General features: G+C 39.1%; 1 protein-coding gene across 1 annotated transcript in view; it reads right to left on the minus strand.

Moving 5' to 3' along the window:
• The window catches only part of CPA6 (carboxypeptidase A6), an 83,299-nt gene that overhangs the window by 38,290 nt on the left and 24,064 nt on the right, over window positions 1-20,945 (minus strand). The window contains exon 2 of the mRNA XM_054000578.1: window positions 8,130-8,205. Within this exon, the coding sequence (XP_053856553.1) occupies window positions 8,130-8,205 (76 nt within the window). The remainder of the gene's footprint in view (window positions 1-8,129; window positions 8,206-20,945) is intronic.

Genomic DNA, 20,945 nt, shown 5'->3' on the forward strand with positions numbered 1-20,945 from the left:
TGCTCCTTTTGAATGTCTTCAAACTTGCAAATGTTTTCAGGACCAGGACTGATTTCATCCTCACTTGCTTCTGCCAATTAAGGAACTTAATTGACAGTTCTGATTGCTAATCAGCTTCAGCTACCCTTTATGTGCTGCAAAATTGTCCAGTGGCAATCCAGTGTGGAATTCCCTGTGCTTTCTAAAACTACTTACAAGGCAGTCCCAGTGCAAAGTAATTTAGGTTTCTGATTGAGTGCACTAGACATTTTACTGGCTCTAACTTTTCAGTATTTATTTGCTTTTCAGTGAGGCTGGTAAGAGTAATTGTGCCAATAAATCAGGAATGATTCATGGGATTGCAACAGCCATAACACAAGCAGGAACAGAACATGAACAGTGCACGGCTTGAAGTCTTGAGTTTTGCAAATCTTTGTGGAACTATAACGAAGTTATGGTCTTCCCATTCTATTTACACTGGTATAATTTTACACAGGGCTCTACATTGAAAAGAACCTGTAGGCTATTCCTCAAGAGAGTCACTGAGATAAAACTCATACCTAATTATATAGTAACTGAATATCTGTTCTTACAAGTACAGATGCCACTGGGCTAAGTATATTTGAAAGATGTGAAAAAGTCTTTAACAGACTCATTAAAAAAATGGCCAAACCTTTCTTTTGTTTATTATTAAGCTATTTATAGCTTGGTTCAAATTGCAGTTGTTGCTGCGCTGCATGGGAAATAGAATAGTAAGCCCTGGATTTGATTCTGCTTCCACTGGGGCTGTGCTGATGACTTTGTTGAGCTCAGGCTGAGGCTTCCTCGGAGGAAGCAGATTCCTTCCATCTCAGAAGTCCATGCTTTCTGTGTCTTGTGAGAACAATACTTTCACTACCTGGGCTATTCTGCTCTATCTTGTATTTTCCCACAAAAGTTTTCTGCAACAGCATTTTCCTTCTGAGCCTGGCAAGTGATTTCCAAACATGTATTTTGATATATTGATGAATACCCTCTGTTGTCACCTGATATTCCTTGTGTATATGAAATATTCTAATATCTGACTGGAACCCTAACCATGAGCTAGGGTAAAATCTAGACTGAAAACTAAAGCATCTAATGCATCATTTGCTGTAGGTGCAAAGTAAAATGCAGGCAACCCTGGCTACTGAGCTAGTTCTTTCCTTCTGCAAATAAGAATAGCTCCACTTGGGCTGACAGGCTTTCTTACTGCATTTTCAAACAGGCTTTTGTCCTCTGAAGCCTTTTTAAGCATTTTCCTGTAGAGGTGTAAACTATCAGATTTATAGCCAAGTGATCCTTTTCCCCAATGAGACATTTTTTTCTGATTCCCTGAACTGCAATGACAGGATCAATTCAGGGATTACAATGGATAAGCAGCTGCTGTAAGGGCTAGAAAACAAACAAAAGGGAATGGAGTTCTGGCTTCAAGGCCTGCTAGGCTGGCTCCTCCCAAAGCTGAAGAAGTGCCTGGCTGTGCCCAGGAATTTCTTTTATAAAAACTACTGAAGAATGAGTGGTCTAACTCTATTATGCCAGGAATGTTCACAGAGCAGTTGGTTTTTTTCTACCTATACAAACAGTCCCGATGCCAGTCAGGCGTTATGTGACAAAAAGTGCTTGTAGACCACCGATGGAATAGAAGTTATCACTCAAGGCTTAAATGAAGTGCTACTTCAAAAATAATGCTTACAAAGGAAAATTCCAGAGCAGATAAACAGAATCTGCTGCATCTGAGGACCTAAGAAAATCCCCATTTCTTTGCAAAGCACTTGGGAATGTGACATTTGTTTCTGTCAGTCAGGTCCAACAGAATTAAAACCATGAAATGGCTCATAAATCAGCAACAGGCTCCTCAAATTGTCTTCAGAACAAGAAAGAGCAGGAGAAAATAGGCAGTCATTGGAGAGATGTACAAAGCAGAGGGACAGCAGATGGACTAGAGGAGGCCTGGGGGACAGAGAATGGGCAGTAATATTCGTGTTACTGTGGTACTATAATCCTATGTTATTTCTCTTTCATTTGTTGATTACTCTAATAATTTGAAAATTATTAGAGTGGAACAGTGAACTTGCAAAAAGATATTTCTAGTATTAAACACTAAGTCAGGATTAAAGATTTTTAGCATACATATAAAAAGAGAAATTATTTATAACAGTGAAGACCACAACAGAAAATGTAAAATTCAAGACTGGCACCTGTGATGGCATTACAGCAGCAGCAGCCAATCTAAAAACTGGACAGCAATCTCTAGTTAGGAAAATAAATAATTCCCTGAGTTTGCACTTGAATTGTCAAAGTATTTGCTGCATTGTAGTCGATCGCAATCCTATGAAAATGTTCCTCAGCACTGCTATGCAATATACTTGTCATACATGTATAGTATACTTGCAGACTATACATCTTTCATGAAAGTCAAGGCAGGAGCTCCACCATCATTTATCCCTGCCATACTCACTGTCATGTCTACCCCAGTGGGCTTTGGCACAAGGTCTGTGTCTAAGGATGTGGGGTGGTGCTGCTGGTAGGAAGCACAATTACCAGGGTCTTATTTTTCTTCCCCACAGAGACTGATAGAAATGATGTAGGAACATGCTGGAGACCAGAGATACTGCTGTACACATACTGATGGCATCTGCCAGCTGCTATTACCTCTGCCACTCAGTAAAAACCAGAAACTGCTATCTCCTGCTTCAAAAAAGAGCATGGCTCTCTGTTCCCCACTCATCTCATTTCTTCTGACCTCAGACACATATTGCCCTAAGAAACCATTGCATACACAGCAGTGCATGATGCACAAGAGTTTCTGAGAACTTGTTCTGGAGAGATGTAGTCCTTCAGTGAAGGGCTGGTGGGGAGGCACAGGAACTCTGCTCAGCCTGGCTGAGACAAGAGCGGTCAGGGCCAGAGCTGCTTTGAGCTGGAATGCAGCTGATCTGACTCATTATATTTAGGCTTCTATATTTCTTCTTTACTGTAGCTGAGGATATTGGTTAAATACGTGCACATTCAGGCAATTTTACAGAACTCACAGCAGAAAAAAATTTATCTCTAGGGCTGGCTATTTTTACTGGCAGTGCAGATCTACATGCTATGTTCACCCAACCAGGAAAAAAAAGCAATATTCTGTTACCTCAAAGTTAACAGAACCAGCCTATGAAGGAATCAATTTATAATAATGATTAATAACAAAATACTGTGGGCAATGGAGCTACAGACCAAAACTAATTTGTAGAAATTACTCAGCAAGTGATTATGACTAATGTGATTTGCCACTGGGCAATTCATGAACAAAAGTAAAATGTGCGGAATGAAACATTCATTATCCATTATTCACTCATTATAGGCAATGGCATTCATAGCAGAGCCTGGACAATTCGGGTAGAATTCAGGGATTTGTTACACCAAGCATTATATGGACTCTTTTTGTTTTTTCCCTTAAAAAAGTGGGGACAAATATCCTTCCTAAGGAGCTCCAGATGCTAGGTTTCAGAGGTTCTTAGAGACTACACCTTCTGTAAAAGTGTGTGAATTAACCTTACAGCTCAGGTATTGGTAGAAGAGCAGTCCTGTTTGACATCAAGAGGTTTCCATGTGGACAAAAAACTCTCAGTAGTCCTTTAAATTCTTATGTTAATTTTGTGGGTTATGTTTTGGCTCAACTGTCACTGTCCAAGTTAATCACTGGGGACACATTCTAAGATACTTCAAATACATCAAGACATATAGCCAGTTCCAGGATGATCCTTCAAGGATGTCTCAGTGTAGTTTTCTGTAAAGGCACATTTGTGAAAGTATTCCTTTGGTATCTGGCGCTTTTCCCAAAATGGAGGGACCTTGCTGACCTCCATGGCATTGGCTTCAGCATGGCAAAAAGCAGAGCTCTCACCACTTCCTTCCCCACTGCCCTGGTGTTAGAGCAGACTGTAAATGACAAAATCTACTCAGGAAAAATCAGTGGTAAGGACAGTAATTAAGAAGCTGGCAGATAAAACAAAATGAGTGAAATGACGCATTGCTGTTCTTTCACTGCTGGTTTATTTTCTTCTTGGTTCTTTTCCCTTTGTCCAAATCAGAAGACAATAAGGAGGGGTATCTTTGCGTTTGCTTTATTCTCTGACACCAAAATACATTGCCTTTGCAATAGGATCATCAGGATTATTTTTTGAAGCTTCTTTGTGATAATGCCCTTCAGAAGGATAGGGTCATTTGAACTGAACAGAGAGGAGTTTTTCTTATAATTCTTTGAATTATGAGACATACACTAGAAGAAAAGGCTAAGTCACTCTGCCTTACAAGTGTAAATTTAAAGGCAAAAGGAAATGGCTGGAATGAGCACAGAACACCACAAGTCTACAGAAAACCTCCCTCCATCAGACACAGTGAGGAGGAAGCCTGGGATGGGAAGGATTATGTTCCCTTTGCCTTATTACCACAGATGGTCTGTTCTGTGCAAGGAAATCCTGCAACAGGCATACAATCCATTTGTGCAGAATCTATTCTGTGCTTGCACTGTCCTGGGAATTTATTCAAAATATTTATGTTGTGCATGGATCTCACCAGGGGTAAACTGGGCTCCCCAAATGACTTTTGCACCACAGTTCCTGTTTGACTAATAGAGATTAATCCTGACATTCCTAGAGAGTGTAACTTTTGGTCCTCTGAAATAGACCTCATCTCTAATAGACCAACTTTCCAGGGTAGAGAAACACATCTGAATTGAAACCCAAGTGCATGCATTCTTCTCAATTCAACAACAAGTTTTATTTCTATTGAGTTTTCTTGTTCTTATAATACTGACAATGGTGGAGAATACTATCAGACCATATCATAACCCAGGTTGAAAACTGAAAAATTTTGCACAACCCTGAATAACATAACAAAACTGTAATGTCTTGAAAGGATCCTGGTTCCATCTTTATTTCCCCCTTGAGGAACAGAATGTGTACGTAATGTTACAGGTTGGTATTAATTTACTGGTCAAACCGAAATAGATTCAAAGGAGATGTGTCTTTAAACTAGTTCTGCTTTTCTGACTTAAAAATGAAAATATCCAAAGTGCAGTCTTTGTAATTACATCTCTGTTGACACTCCTGCTCATATTTCTGTTGTTTGTCAGGCATATTGTCTTAAGATGGCAACAGGACTATATCTGGTGTTTGTTTGCAGCTTATTTTGCACTATTGAGGGTTTTGGGATTTTTTTTGTGCACTGTCTTCCATTTTCTCCAGAGCATATAATCAACATTGTGCTTAAAGGCTCGTATTTAAAAAACAGAACATAAATCCACTGTCCATTGAATTTCAACTCTGGAAGTCTGGTGGGGAGAGAAGGACAGGGGAGAATTGACATGGTGACTTAAAAATTGCACAACTCCAAATACATGGTTCTCCAGTGGGGCTGATAACTTGCAGCCACAACTGACCTGCTGGTACTGTAAGGACTGGGCATTTCTGAGGAGTGTCATTATTGATCCACTTCTTCATGAGGGAATAACTTGAGATCTTTTTTGCGGGATGGAAATATGATAAATTAATGTTGAACATATTTATTACTTGTTATCCACTCGGGTGTCTCTTCCACCCCATGCAGATGGGCAGTGAAGCAGCTGCAGTTGGAAGAGCCCTAAGACCTGACATGCAGCCAAACCCAGCCTGTGTTCATGAAACTGGGTGTCACTACAGTCTCTCTTTTTTGAGTCTTCCTTTCAACCTCCTCAGCTTAGTTTCTCATCAGAATCAATCATTTTCTAATTAACTAGTCAGAGTCTGCTGAAGTTTGCCAAAATTTTATTATCCTGCTCTGAGAGTTACAGTATGTCATTATTTATTCAAGTTTCTACTGCTCCCACTTTGATTTGAAGGAATCTCTTTCTGGGAGCCTAAGGGAGCCCTGTAATGAGAAACAGTTACAGGAAGGTGAGTAACCCCTTTGCTTCGCAGGGTTTACAATATGAGGAGAAAGGAAAAACAACATGTGCTCCCTCTTTATGTTCCAACATCCAGGGGGGAGAAATTAATGCAAAAAACAGCTTCGACATGTATTGCTCAGGTTTATGGTTATGTATTTTCCTAACTGGGAGTAAAACAAGTATCCTTTTTGGAGTGTTGCAGTAACATTCTCAGGTGAAGGTCAGGTCCTTAATAAACAGTGCAGAAACAAATATGAGACAATATTCTTTAGGAGAGGTGGGCATTGCAGTGCAAAGTGTGGTAATCCATGGCATCATGACACTGCCTCTGTTGAACACTGAAATTTTTCATGCAACATGTGCACAGGCTGGATGTCTTGAGAATGAGGGTTACAAAGTACAACATCTTGAATTGGGGAACTAACCATTTAGTTAGTGTTAAGAAATGCAGTGATGAAGACAGCCTCAGCTTTCCTCCTTAAAGCTAGTAAGGTGTCAATGTCTTGACTGCTGGTGTATTCACAGCAGTAAGCCTTCTCCTGGGCTAAGGTAGCTTAGGTAGCTTAGGTAGCTAGTGTTTAAAAAACACTAGCAAGAAAGCTTCATCATAATTGAAAGTTGGAAGGGTGTAAGAGCTCTTCTAACACCTTAGATTTGTTTTATTTAGTATGCAGACAGACTTGATTTACTTGTATCCCAGATGTTAACTATGGGACTAGAAAATTATATGCACCTTTATTTGCTCCTCACTGAGAACACAATCATTTATGTAAGGTTTCAACAATAGAGGCAGAATTACATCACAGACTGCCTCATAGTTTGCTGGAATTCAAGGCAGTGAGCAGCCCAAAGATTTTGCACATGCTCTAAATGCTGTGGCACTCAACATATTGATTAAGCTGTTACTTCCCTGATTCTGCTCGGGTTAGGCTGTTTTGGTGACTATTAATGAAGCTTATTGTTGGAACCCTGGGTGCTGAGAATTTTAAACTTTCTGTGCTGAAAGGCACAGACCCGCAGAGATCACTGCATTTGACCTGAGGCTGTGGAGAAGGCTTCCAAAATTGATTGATACCACTGGGATTACAGTTGTGGAGTTGGTTAGAAGTGTGTAATATCACAGGGTGGAAAACTTAGAGTTTGGGGTTTTACAATACAGTAATAAATATGAAGCAAGATGGGGGTTTTAGGGTGGAAATGGGTTGTTCTTCTTTACCTTCTTCCTTCTTCTTCATGGGTTTGGGTGGTATTTTATTATTGGACAGAAAAGTCCACATTGTGGACTTTGAGTGACCAGTTATTGGGTTAAAAGGGAAAATAATTTTGGTTTCATTTCTTAATTGGATAGTTTAGCCTTAAAACCCTTGTAGCCTTGTAACAAGAGATAGTTGGCCATTTTGTGCCTTGCTAATGAAAGACTGCAGAACTCACACCTGTGAGGCTGTAACACTGATAAGAAACAATAAACACCTGAGTCTGAACACGAACTATCATCTCAAGTGCCTTCAATCCTGACCCCGACAGAGGAAGAAAAAGGAAGCAGAGAACCCACAGCTTATCCCTTTTCCACAGTGCCTGGGGGCAGTGCATGTGCTTTTTTTTGGTACTATAGACCTGGCCTACAGGTAGTCGCCATCCTCTGAGACAGTGGGCCAGACTGCTGTGGAACGACTGCCTCTGCAAGCTGTGCCAGCAAAGCAGAATGCTGCAGAGTGCTCCTGTGCTGCACTGCTGCAGTGGTACTGTTGCTTTTCATTTATATCTGCAGGGAAAGGCCAGAGAAGAAAGATTTTTGCTTACTATCCTAGACACTCTGTCATCTGCCTCTAGAAAATGATTCTGACCGAGAGATTCTTAAATTGAAGTATTTTTCATATTCCTCTTTGTGTTCACACCTTGAACTAACTCAGTGTTTTAAATTACACCATCGAGCAGATAATGAAGCAGCTATGTATGCTAGCAAGAAGTGTAAGAGCAAAGAAAGCAAATTTACAAGTATGGCACCTGCATCACTTTAATGAATTAAGTGTTGTTAAATTTGTCAGGCACGATGAATCTAATACCTATGCTATTTTATTGGCAAATTAGGAATTTAATGGGCAAAGACTTCTTTCCAGATAATAAAATAATTTGAAGTGCCAAATGAAAGGCAAGTCAGTGAATCCGCTACATTCTTCAAAAAAGATCAGAAAAAGAAGATGAAAATAATCAAACTCACCTTAAGCCTGTTGAATGCAGCCCTCAGGATCTGTGTTTCCCTCTTGCTCTCAGGAACAACTCGTATGACTTTATCACTGCCAATAACAGAAAATTGAATTGGCACTTTAAGACTCCTTGCAGCAATACAAAGGGACAGTAATTAGGTTCAGATAGCTACTGTAATTGTGCTCTTTTTCAGCACCTGCAAAATGTTGGGTTAGCTGGAGCTCTGCTTCTAAACTTGCTGCTGGATTATGCACTTCCATATAAATGATTTGCTCTTTACAGATCAGTATCAGCTTGAACTTCCATTTACATGCAAATGTTTTTTTCATTCCTTCTAAGTTAAACCATTCAGGCTGACATCTTCCATACTGGACATCTGCCTCAGAACAAAAAAAAAATATTTTTTTTCCAAAATGATTGATCTGTTTCCGAGGGTGAGATAAAGTAAAATACATTATTTTTTTCATGTTGAAACCTTTAATGGACTTTGAAAAGTTAATTGTTTTATGCATTCAAGGGGGGAGTTGACTTGAGAAAAGCGGTGATCTTCATATTGGGTCATGCCTTTTGCTTTACCCATTAAAACTTACACAAATTTTGTGAAGTAAATGGCTAATCATACATGCTCAGAAGGTTCTAGATAACAATAGCTGATTTTATTCACTTTCTTTAACAGAAACCAAAATAGAGTATGTTTAGGTAAGATGCAAGCAAGAAATTCTTTGCTGTAGGAGCACAAGAACTGATTGCCCAGAGAAGCTTTGGATGCCTCATCCCTGGAAGTGTTCAAGGCCACGTTGGATGAGGCTCTGAACAGCCTGTTCAGGTGAAAGGTGTCCCTGCCCATGGCAGGGGTGGCTGGAACTAGATGACTTTTAAGGTCCCTTCCAACTCAAGCCATTCTATGATTCTATGATCTCTATGGACATAATTTTGCAAACAGTAAACAAGAAACTGAATGACCCTCCAATGACCACCATCTGTCATGACCGATGGGATGCTGGAGACCACAGAAAATAGAAGGGATGATCACGTAACCAAAATATCAGCCACACACAAGAAGGATGAAATAACTTTAAGTGGACAATGTGAATTCTGGCATTTTCCTACATTTTGAGTTTTTAATTTATATTGTTGATAATCAGTACTTCTATTCCAAGAGACCTTGGCGGTCATGCATGTCTTTATTTCTACAGTTACATCCAGTAGCCAGAATGCCTTTTAAACAATTTCTTTATCTACAGTTTCTATATTATCTGGGAATTTTAAACAGTAGAATTTCCCTTGACATTGAGAATTTAGACCCTTAAGTATCTCATGAGCTCTCCTCCTTTGCTGAAGGTTCTGAGTCTGGTGAGAAGGTATTTGGCCAACTAGAAATAGCACTGCTGAGTGTGCCCTTCCTGGCTCACTGTTCTAGGAAGGCTCCCAAGCTGCTGCTGTTCTCAGGCACTAGGTCTTGCCTTTAGTGAACTGCAGCCACAGCTCTGGTAGGACTCACCTTTGTTGCAAGAATCCTTAATCCATACATAGGTAAGCATTAAATACTGCCAGTTCAGAAGAAAGCACTACTAATAAGTTCTGAAGTGTATTACCTGTTTCTGGAAATAATTTCCCCTTACCCCCTATCCTTTTTAGTCTTTTCTCTACAGTCAACATTTGGTCCCCTTGGTTAGCCACTGATCCTTCTTTCTGTGTCAGCTCTCCAGTTTTGGTTCTCACCCCTGCTGTCAGGTCCCAAGCCTTCCAACTCCTACATGGCATTAAAGTTTTTGGTCCAGTTAGACTCCAGGCTACTGCTGCAATAACACTGATGTACCCACAGGTGTGGACCTTAGTTTGTTTGCCTTGCCTGCTGTTGACCTTACTGGACAATTGGTTTATGCCTAAGGAAAAAAAAAAAAAGATTTCTGAAAGCTCTCTTGTTATAATTTGGCAGCCCAAAAAATTTAGGAGAAATTACTATGCTTCCAAGCCAAGTTTAACCTCCTGTTTTGGAGCTTGCACAGAGAAGAATAAATCTCTTACAGTACTACAACTGCTGCATCTTTTAAAGGAAAATAGATGCTTTTAATGTATCATACATACAACAGTAATATTCTTTTCCATTACTCACGACTTTCTAAGTACTAAATTGCTGTTAAGAAGAAAATAATGAAAAAGTAATAAAGAAGTAATGATTGCCCAGGAAGTTGACGTAGCTAATAAAGATTCATCAGACATTTCTGGAAGGATTGGTACAACCAACATATAAAAACCAGATTTTAATTAAATAAGTAGCTAAGCATGTGTTACACAGCTGTAATGGAATTTTGAAGGAGTGGATATCACTTAGGTATGGTCTTGAATTAATACTGTAAACTGTCTTCGATTAGCTCAGCAACTCTGTCATTTCCAATGTGATGAAAAACCTGCCCTAGAGAGGAAAGTATTGGTGCTGTGACAGATTGATCACTTGACACATTGTTGGGAAATGCTTCAAGCTGTGGCTGAGTCTGCTGCTAGAGAACTCATAGCAAGCAGTTCAGCATTGTAATTTCAGTATTTTATTAAAAGATGGTTAAGCTATTATGGCAAAGTCCTTTCAATTTTTGCGCATGCAAGATGTGGGAACACACTGGATTCCTGAGAACTATCTGCTAACACCCACTTCTGTAGGCTGGCTAGTCAGTGGATGATCATTATGCATTCTTCAACAAAGCACAGATAGGAAATCTAGCTTTACTTCAAATATCTACAGTCCTAAAGTAATTTTTTAACTTTATAGTTTTTCTGGTTACATTTCACATTAAAGAAATCCAATGATTACCTTAAATGCTATGCAATACCCACTGAATTTAGAGTAAAAATTTAGTAATCTACCCACTATTTAAAAGCCAACAAAATCTATCAGATCATGTGTTAATGTGGTTGATAAATGGCAACTGCACCCCAAACTCTCAGGACCATCCCCTGGTGAAGTCCCTTGCTATCCTTTATGTTGAGCTGTTGAGGAGAAAGAAACAAGTAATCATATATATATATATCTGTCTAGAGAAAGTTTTGCTGCCTGCAGACATATGTCAGCAGTCTGCTGATTTATGCAGGTAAGGTTATTTTTCTAACCATTATGCCTCTAAATCTTTTTTTTTTTAACCCTATTTTAAAAAAATTCTAAACAAACAGCAAGATGGGATATATTTTGTATAAATTAGTATAGAAATTTATGTCCACGATGACAAACTTTCAATTTACCCCTAGCAATTAGGATAATGGAATTTAAAGCTAGGACTTAGTGAGATCTTTTGAATTTTGTGTAAATACAAAATTGTGTTGAAAGCTTTTGCCCAGAGCAGAACACAAGCTTTAGTAAATGAACTGACTGAATGAGTGTGGTAAGCAGAGTAGAAGCCAGACGGCTGATGTCCCCAGGGACAGCCTTATGTCTGAGCAAAATGGGTGACCAGCTGTTGGCCAGCACCGACATGCAATGACAACCTTTTTTCCCTTCATCACCCCCTTACATTTTTCAGGAACAGCATGAGAAATGACACAGCTGCTTTTGAAACACAGAATATGCTACGTGGCCCTGGGAAGGGTGATACTCCCTGATGCCAATGGGGACTAAAACTTCTTGGTTTATTTCTTTGGCTTTTTCTTTTATTTTTTTTTTTCCCATTTACTTCATAGTTTTACTCATCTATGAACAGACCAGATGGATCCAAAGAAACTCTTCTGCAGCACATCTATGACTTCTTTACTGATGGAATTAGCAGTTCTCTCTCATGAAACTTTCCTGATGAAGTCACATGGCATGAACTGCATTTATATAAATTCCTCATTTCCTTCAGGAAAATCCTTTTTATTGTTTTATTCTCCTGACTAATGTGAACCTTAATCAGATTTCTGCTCTCCCATGGAATTTAATAAAAGTATGTTTACAAAGGCTCTACAAGTATTTTAAACACAGTTTAAGAAGTGATATGCTATAAATCAAATACCTATAGAAAAAATAGGAAAGAAAAGAAATCCTCACTTATAGGCATCCATTCCTAATAGTAGAGGAGGGATTACAGTTCTTGAGAAAAAACTGCCATTGTTGCTGCACTTTAGAGGTTCATTAAGGCTGAATGACACATCTGAAAAGATCTACAGTATTAAAGCCTCTTGTCAACTCCCAATATGCCACCAGATATCGTTTATGATGAAAGATCAATCGCTTCATTCCCTTTCCTCCACTAAATTCTGATAGTCAAAAGGCTAAGAAATAAACATTAATGCTTTTCTCTCTCTCTGTTACTGGGATGAAGAGTTTTAACTGTGATTCAATACTGTTACAAAATCAAGATAGACAAATAAGACTGGGCTTCTTCCTGAGACCTGGTGGGTACATTCTGGAAAGGGAACTTTACAAAGCTTCCTGAGCCCTTCATTATGGTTTTCTGTATTACAGCAGGTGCTAATCCAAACAGAAGGGAACACCATTTGTATTGTCTAGATAGCAGTGTATATATTTTCTGCTTTTAGCTATTAAGGCAGGAAGACTGAGACCATTCCTAGTATAAGAAAGTAGAAGAAAGAGCTAGCTAATTTATAATTTTGAACGAAAAACAGGTGCTTGGGTAATGTAGGCAGAAATGCTGAGGAGGCAAAGTATGTTATTGAGTTATATTTATCAGCATAGCACAGATGACTTCTTGGGGAGCTGAACTTACATGCTAATTCCCAAGCATGGAATATATGAGTTTCATAGTTGTTTTTCAGGTGCAAAAAGGGTTTCTTTACCCAGCAGGAAACTTTACAGACTAAAGCAATGCTATCTTACTAGCAGTCTTGCTCTGCACAGCTTCGTTTCAGAGACATATGGTAGGGGAATGTTAGTATCTGCAAAAATTTCAGTTTTCATTTCAACTAAAGAACAAAGCTTTCCCAATAAATCCTGGCCTCCCATGTCTCATAAACACTGGCTATAGGGCCACCTAGTTTAAACACAAGAAGTGGGAACCAATTGCTTCAGTATATGTCTCTGTCTCAAAAAAGAAAATTGAACTGTGTATGGTAATGAATGCTGTCTTGCTTTCATCAGCTGTCATCCAATCATGTTCAAAAGAAGAGAGAAAGAAGGCAGTGATTCAGGGCAGAAAATAAGAAGTAACAAGACTAATAAACACTTAAACAAACAGACCAAATCAAGAAACCAGATGACAAGGAAATATTGTGCTAACTGTGCAGGATTAAGATCCAGGGAGGAGGCTGCAGTAATCTGCTTAAATGAAACAGCATGTATACTCATTCATATTAATTTCCTAAGAAACATATTGTAATAACATATTTGCATGAAACAGCTGATGATTGTTTAACTTGGATACAATCCTTCCAATGACATATTACTTGAACTACTGCTACTTTTAAAGAAAGGATCATCATTCTGGTAACATATTATTGAAAGGAGCTTCTGCTATAACCTCATCTACTTCTTTATTGCCATGGCTTATGGCAATAAAGTGAGCTGCTCTTTGTAAGGAAGCAAGGAGTAGATGGTGATGCTGTCAGGGCTGGGATAAGCCTGGTATAGGCCTGACAGGACCAGAAAATTTATCTGTCCATCTGGGTACTCCTCTGCCCAAAGAGGAAAGCTTCCCCTTATCCTCCCTATTTATCCTGCAGAAGCGTGTTGAACTTGTGTGGTGGGGCCAGACAAGCTTGATTTAATGCCCTGGTTAGGCTGTAGCAAACAATTACTCCCCAGCCAGTGTCCTGAACAGATCTGATTACATCAGCTGCATACATTTTTTCCTGTTCTTCATCCTCCCTTTCACCACACTTCTACCTTGCTTTTGCTACCTCCTTTTAAATAAACAACCCATCCCTAATTACATTTCCCCAACTGGTGCCAGCTTTGCTATATCGGTACCCAAATCTGGCATTTCTAGGTAATCTCAGCTTCATGTGGTATCACTGATAGGGTTACACAGGTATTCCTGCCCAAAAAACGTCCCCATTACTCCCTTTCAATTACCTGTGAAATTCAACCTTTTCTCAAATACCTCCTGTGGGAGGATGGATTGTGAGAGAATAGAGATAGTGCTGAAGGCAATCTCACCCCTGAGGAGTTGCAGCTGTGCTAATTACCAAAGAGTAGGAACAGCCTTGCCTTTAATAGGGCACAGCTGTGTCCAACAGGGATGGTCCAATAAGGATGGGTGTTATAAAAGAGGGGGTCGGCTAGCTGAGAGGAGAGTTAGAGGGTTGGAGTTGGTGGGCTGCAGTGAGGTGTAAGGGTCTGGTGCTTGTGCTAGGGACAGAAAGGGTTAGTATGTGCTACTAGGGACAGATAGGGTCAGGCAGTTGTGATAGGGACAGGAAGAGGTCAGCCAGCCATGCAGAAGAAAGAGAAAAGGAGTCAGTGTTGTAAGGAGCTGCCCATGATAACTCACAGAGAGAAGGTATGAAAGTCTTACAGTAAGAAAATAAACTAATGATGACAGTCAGTTCCCATCTACTGTTGATTAGTGCCAAGCACCAATGCCAACAATTGGTGGCCTGTACAGGGATGAGTTCTGACATCTTCCTCCTTTACCTTCTGCAAGATCTAGCTGTACTTGACAGTGCTCTCTGAATTTTTTGTCAGCTTCTCATGTTGCCATATTTAGCAATTTCTCATGTCATGTCCCATAATTTATCCATGTCTTGATCACTTAGCTTAAGCTCAGGCCAGAGTCCAGTCCATGGCCTGCGCATTCCTGCAGCTGCCATCATTCTGAAGTCCACACAGAAGCTCAATGGCTTTTTCTGAGCTTCAGAGTTGCTTCAGCTCATTCTAAGCCCTGTGTACATTTTGAGACAACTGCAGGAACTATTTCCAAATTAAGTATCTCAGGCCTCTGTGCAGCAGATTTGCTCTTGGCCTCAGTGAAAGAAAGAACAGCAGATCTGTCAGAAGGTTGTTACAGAATTTAGATACCAAGAGCAGAAGGGTGAAGAGAGAAATGGTTCAGTGGTAGAGGACTGCATTAAACTTTTTCTACCTAGACTTCCTTTAAGACCTTGAACAAACAACAAGACCTTAAACAAACAACCACAGGTCACTTCCAGTGAGGTTCAGTGCCAGTTTGGCAGAAGGTTCCTTATACTGAGCTCCATATGCTTTGTATCCATTCATGTGTAAAAACCACAGACTCTGTATTTGGTTAGAGACGTTTGATGGTGGATTGTTTTGTCTGCAGCAAGACTCTGGGCTCTGTCATGGTGGGTGTGTTTGAAGCACAGGTACTTGCCAAAGCCTGACTCTGAGACCAGGTGCACACCTGCCTGCAAAGCCTGATGGACAGGCTGGGGTGCAGAGCTACGCTCAGCTGGCAGTGTAGGCATGGTTCAGCTCCCCACCCCTATAAGCAGGGATGATCTCATCCTTTAAACTTGTGAGAGTATGGAGACACAAATAAACTCATGGCTTTTAAGCTTCCTGATGGCCATGGTAAAGGGAGCAAGGTGGGGATGATAGGTGGAAAGCACTGTGTACAGCTTTCACAGAACAAAATTTTACAGCTCTTCCTAAGTCTTGAAACATTCTGAATTTACTCCACAGCCCTCAATAATGTTGAAAAAAAACCCTTTTCTTTTTCAAAAAATTATAGTATTTTCCATATCTTCAATTTTTTTTGTTGTATTGATATTTGTAGAATAACAGCCAAGAATCCAAACAAGAGATGTCCATGCTCTCTTGTTTTGGAGACAGCTGTGGAATTTTGAAATATGCTCAAAGATTGGAAATAACCCCCACTTTTGGTTGCTCAAGCAAGCTACAATCCTGGAAAATATAAAGTATCTTTTCAATGAAAGCAGTCTTCTACAGTCTTTAATGAAAATTTTAAACTGGTGGTATTTTGATAAAATTACTTAAGTTTAGTATGCACTACCACAAACAAAACACGCTAAAATTGGTATTTTTTTTAAAGTGTGCTTGTATTAAAAATCCCATATAACCAGAAGTAAAATAGCTATTTTTCTGATACTAATAAATAGCTTAGCACACACAAGTATAAGGTTTAAACCTTTTCTTTTGTATGTTTGAAGTTCATAGAAAATCCTTAATTTATAGAACATAAACTATCTCAACTCCGCTTTTTATAAGTTATGGTTTTACTTGACCTTTACTTGCCACTGCAGTCAAATACTTGCACATTGCCAACTGTGTGAAAACCACTGAATGGGGTATGTCATTTATCTGTCTTGATGACTTCTTTTCAAGGATCAGATAATACTTCTATCTTTAAAAAACAGAAGAAGAAATCTTACTTTAATTTCATAAGTCATGTTCTTCACTTAAATTTGTGTTTATTTCAAATTTATTTTTTTCTCTCCTCTAATTTAAACAGAATGTCTATAGGTTGCCCAGAAAAAACACTTGTCATATGTATTACATGGTTTCCTTTAACAGCGAAGAGAAATATCTTATGACCAGCAGGTCTTTTCTAATAGTACTCTGTTCCTCTCATTATCATACATGTAATGCTTATAATAATATATTCAATCCAAAATGATTTCCATCTTTGGAGAAATAATTTAATAGAGTAAGAGAATAATTTTGGTTGATAAGATATCTGGAGATCATTTCATCCGATGTCCCTGTAGCTCTTCTCTGCACCTGTTCCTGGCTTTCTGCTTCTGAACATGGACCAAAAGCACTGTGTAAGCTTTGTTACTCCTTTGAAAATTCTCATACAAACTCGCTTTTATGGTCCTAACACACTGAAAATCACAGTCATCCTTTGGCTGAATTGCTGTCATTTTTCTCCTTGATCCAGCCAAAGGATTTGCAGTAATAAGGGGAAATTCTTGTATGTATGATCTTAAACTTGAGATATTGCATTTCACCCTAGTTCTTTTAATTCAGTCATTAAGTCCATCAAGTTTTCCTAAGATGTCTTGAATCTTTCTTGAATAAATAGCTTCAGAAAATAACTGGAAATAAAGAAAAACTCTTTTTTGTAGGTAACGATCATTCAAAGCATAGAGAATAAGGGTTAAGGGTATGTAGCAATTCCTGCTGCTGAATGGGACTAAGTTTGGAAGGATTTGGTTATTCCTGATAGGCAGTCTCTTGAGTTCAATTTAAAAGCTTGATCCTCAAGCCCTCATGACTGTACAAAGTCTTTCAGCAATAGGAGGAGGAAGCCTTTACTCATTACTGTACTTGGCCCTGAAACACAAATAACTTGTAAGCATGTGCTTGTAAGTGTATAAAAAAAAGATCAGAGGAATTGCCTCATATATATTTTAAAAAGTAAATGTCAAGATGGTGAGCTTAGATTTAATTTAGGGCTTATCATTAGTGTTTTCTATGCATTTATTCATTTATGCAAGTTACAGCAAGAAAGATGAAAATATTTATGGAGTAAAAAATGTTATGGTGTGAAATACTGCTGCATGAGATGTCTGTAGCATGCTAAGTTTCCCCAAACTATTCTATCATCACTTCTTGCCTAGTCCTCTTCCACATAATGATAAATATATTTTAATTAATGGAAACTACACTTTTAGTGTCACTATTCAAATGAAGGACAATGACTCTCCACAATTTTGCAAAAGGACAGGATCTGTATGTTTCAAAGCTGGTGAATACAGTAAATTTACTGGAAAAAGTGAGGAAAATCCTGTAAGGAAGTTCTCTTTTTGCTGGTGTTACTGTAGGAATTATGGCTGGCATAATTCCATTGATTTCCATGGAGTCTTGCTAGGCTAAGAAAGAGAAAAAACAGCAGGTTTTTTTTTTGTTTTTTTTTTTTTGTTTTTTTGTTTTTTTTTTTTTTTTTTTTTTTGTTTTTTTTTTTTGTTTTTTTTTTTTTTTTTTTGCATTACAGGACAATTATTCCTGTATCTCAGATAAGCATAAAAGAGATCTGGGTGCTGAACTGTTCATCAATTTAAGATGCTGTTTTGAAGAAGAAATTGTAAATCTGCACGCACTAAGCCCAGAAACAATTACATGTGATACTACCTGCTAAATACTGCCACAGCTGAGTCTCACAGGGAGCTCACTTATTTTCCCCCTAGGGACATGAGCAAGGTGACAGTACTGACTTGAGATGCAATACTTTGTGTCCAGGTAGAGTCTCTGGGGACAGGAATGCGGAGAGTCCCTCAGCAAAGGGACACCTTGCACACCTAGACTGGGGACAAATGGTATTTGTAAATTTCTCTTCAAACAGGAGATCTTCCCAGGAGAAATGATACTGCAGGGAAGGAACAGATTAAATATATATAAAGCAGAGATGTATGGTAGAGTCTTTGAATTAAAAATGCTGGATGGTTGGTCTCCATGACCCCTGGTACAGTGTGTCATTTTTGTTTTCTACCATCTGCCTTGAATAAAGAGACCAATGAGACAAACCTAGCAGTAAGTCTGCAAAGGTACAGCTGCACCGGGGAGTATTTCCCAGTTTAATACACAACCTGGATGTATTTTGGCTTCCAACTGAATCCTGTGTGACTCTACTGCCCTGTGTTCAACCATCTTTCCCTGAGAAAGGCTGCAAGGTGCAAACTGCAGTGCCCTGGAAGCAACCTACACTGTTGGATAGCAAATATAAACAAATGTACTTTGCTTTTAGCACTGTCAAGTGTTGTACAATAACTTGTTTTGGAAAAAATTGGAGGTGTTTTTGGATGCTTAGTTATGCAATGAGTTTTCTTTAAATCAACTTTCAAAAAGTTTTTTTGAATAAATCTGAAAATAGAACTGTGTAATTACATTTTCAGTGAACATGGGAACCAAATGTGTGAAGCAGAAGGAGAGAAAAGTAATTTCCATGAAAAATTTTTTGTTTCACTTTAAAGAATTAGGCACTGAAAAGTGCAGCTACAATTCTACATTACATACAATTCAAATTGCAGTGTATTTACTGACCCATCTTTCCTTACAGATATCAATCCAGTTTCCTGTTAGGTATAAACAAATTAAGTATGCATGTGCCGGCAACAAGAAGGGTTATTTTGCTAACCATAACAGATTTTTAGTGTTCACATTTTTATGATTTTCAGATAAAGGCTAGTTGGTTTTTTGTTTTAATATGAGAGTTCAAAACAACCCTTTGGAACTAGATGTAGTACTACAACAAGAAAGCTTATGATGACTCACAGAATGTTCTCTCCTAAGGACCACTTTTCCATGGTGATGAATTTATAGACAAGGTTTAGAAACCTTCTGTGGTGGGACAATTTTAGCACACAAAAAGGAAAACACTTAACCAGCTGCTCCAAGCAGCTTTATGAATGCTATTTATAATCTTTTTGCTTATAGATACATTTAAACTGTTTTCAGGCTCTGTAACTTTTTTTTTTTTTAGCTTTTTGTTTGGAAATACAGAGGTTACATCCATTTGTTTCTCATACCACACGAGTTCCTTGATAATCTGCCCAAAGGGAGGAACCAGCCCCTCTGGAGAGCCCATGCTGCCAGTTTGGGTGTGTGCTCCCAGCCCTCCCTGGCACACTCTCTGCTCACAGACCAGCAGCTCTTCAGATGATTGCCTGCAGCACTGCTATCAATATTTTGTCAAAAGCACAGATAAGATAGATAAGAATCAAAACAGAAAGTATGTGTGGAACCACATCTAGGACCTGCATGTGAATATACAAGTCACCTTACATGCCAGTAAAATTAACAGTACACTAATTGCCTGCAGGATCTGGACATGGGGAGTCATTTGTATAGATCAGGAAACTGAAAAAAAACAGCCAAAATTTTTTTGATGTGATCACCACAATGATCTTCTTCATTACTGATTTTAAATGCTGGGAACATTAGCACAATAGGTATGTAGAAGTGTTTTGCTTTGATAATCTCCATCTTAAACACATTGAATTTTGTTCAGTTATTTTTTAGGGAAGTGAAAAAGTGGAGGGTTTGTTGTTATTGTTTTTTTTTTTTTCCCCATTATTTTAAAAGTGAAGTGGCTTTGTGTATTATCAGGGGCCTCTCAGATACACCCATGGTCAACTGTATTTAGGAGCTGGGGTATCAAAGCCAACCAAACTCAGTTTGCTGGATATGGGGCTCCCTTTATAAAGGCTGTGCAAGACTCCCAACGCCTTTGCATTTGTGTCAGAACTCATCCCTGTACAGGCCACCAATTGTCAGCGTCGGTGCTTGGCACCAACCGAGGGTGGATGGGAACCGACTGTCATCATTAGTTTATTATCTTACTGTAAGACTTTCATACCTTCTCTCTGTGAGTGCTTATGGGCAGCTCTCACAGGACTGACTCCTTTTCTCTTTCTTCTGCATGGCTGGCTGACCTCTTCCTGTCCCTATCACAACTGCCTGACCCTATCTGTCCCTAGCAGCACATACTAACCCTTACTGTCCCTAACATGAACACCTGACCCTTTCTGTCCCTAGCACAACTGCCTGACCCTTGCTCCTCACAGCAACACAGCCAGCTGACTCCAACTCCCCTCTCAACCAGCTAACCTGCTCTTTTATAACACCCATCCTTATTGGACCATCCTTACTGGACATAGCTGTGACCTATTAAGTGCAGGGCTGTTCCTACTCTTTGGTAATTAGCACAGCTGCAACTCCACAGGGGCAAGATTCCTTCTGCACTATCTCTATTCTCCTACAGTCCATCCTCCCACACATTTGTCTAGCCCATCAGGATATTACATTTTATCCTGCTGCATTTTTATAGCCATAACTTTAGGTTCTGACCTGGCACAAAGTTTCTCAGGGGCAGATTAAGGACAGCCTTAATCCCTAATGATGGTGTAATACATATACCACAGTTCTTGCACTCACTCAGCTACATATGATAAAAAAAAATGTCAGGATACTACATTTAAATAT

The sequence above is a fragment of the Vidua macroura genome, chromosome 1, assembly GCF_024509145.1.
Source record: "Vidua macroura isolate BioBank_ID:100142 chromosome 1, ASM2450914v1, whole genome shotgun sequence".
Taxonomy (NCBI): domain Eukaryota; kingdom Metazoa; phylum Chordata; class Aves; order Passeriformes; family Viduidae; genus Vidua; species Vidua macroura.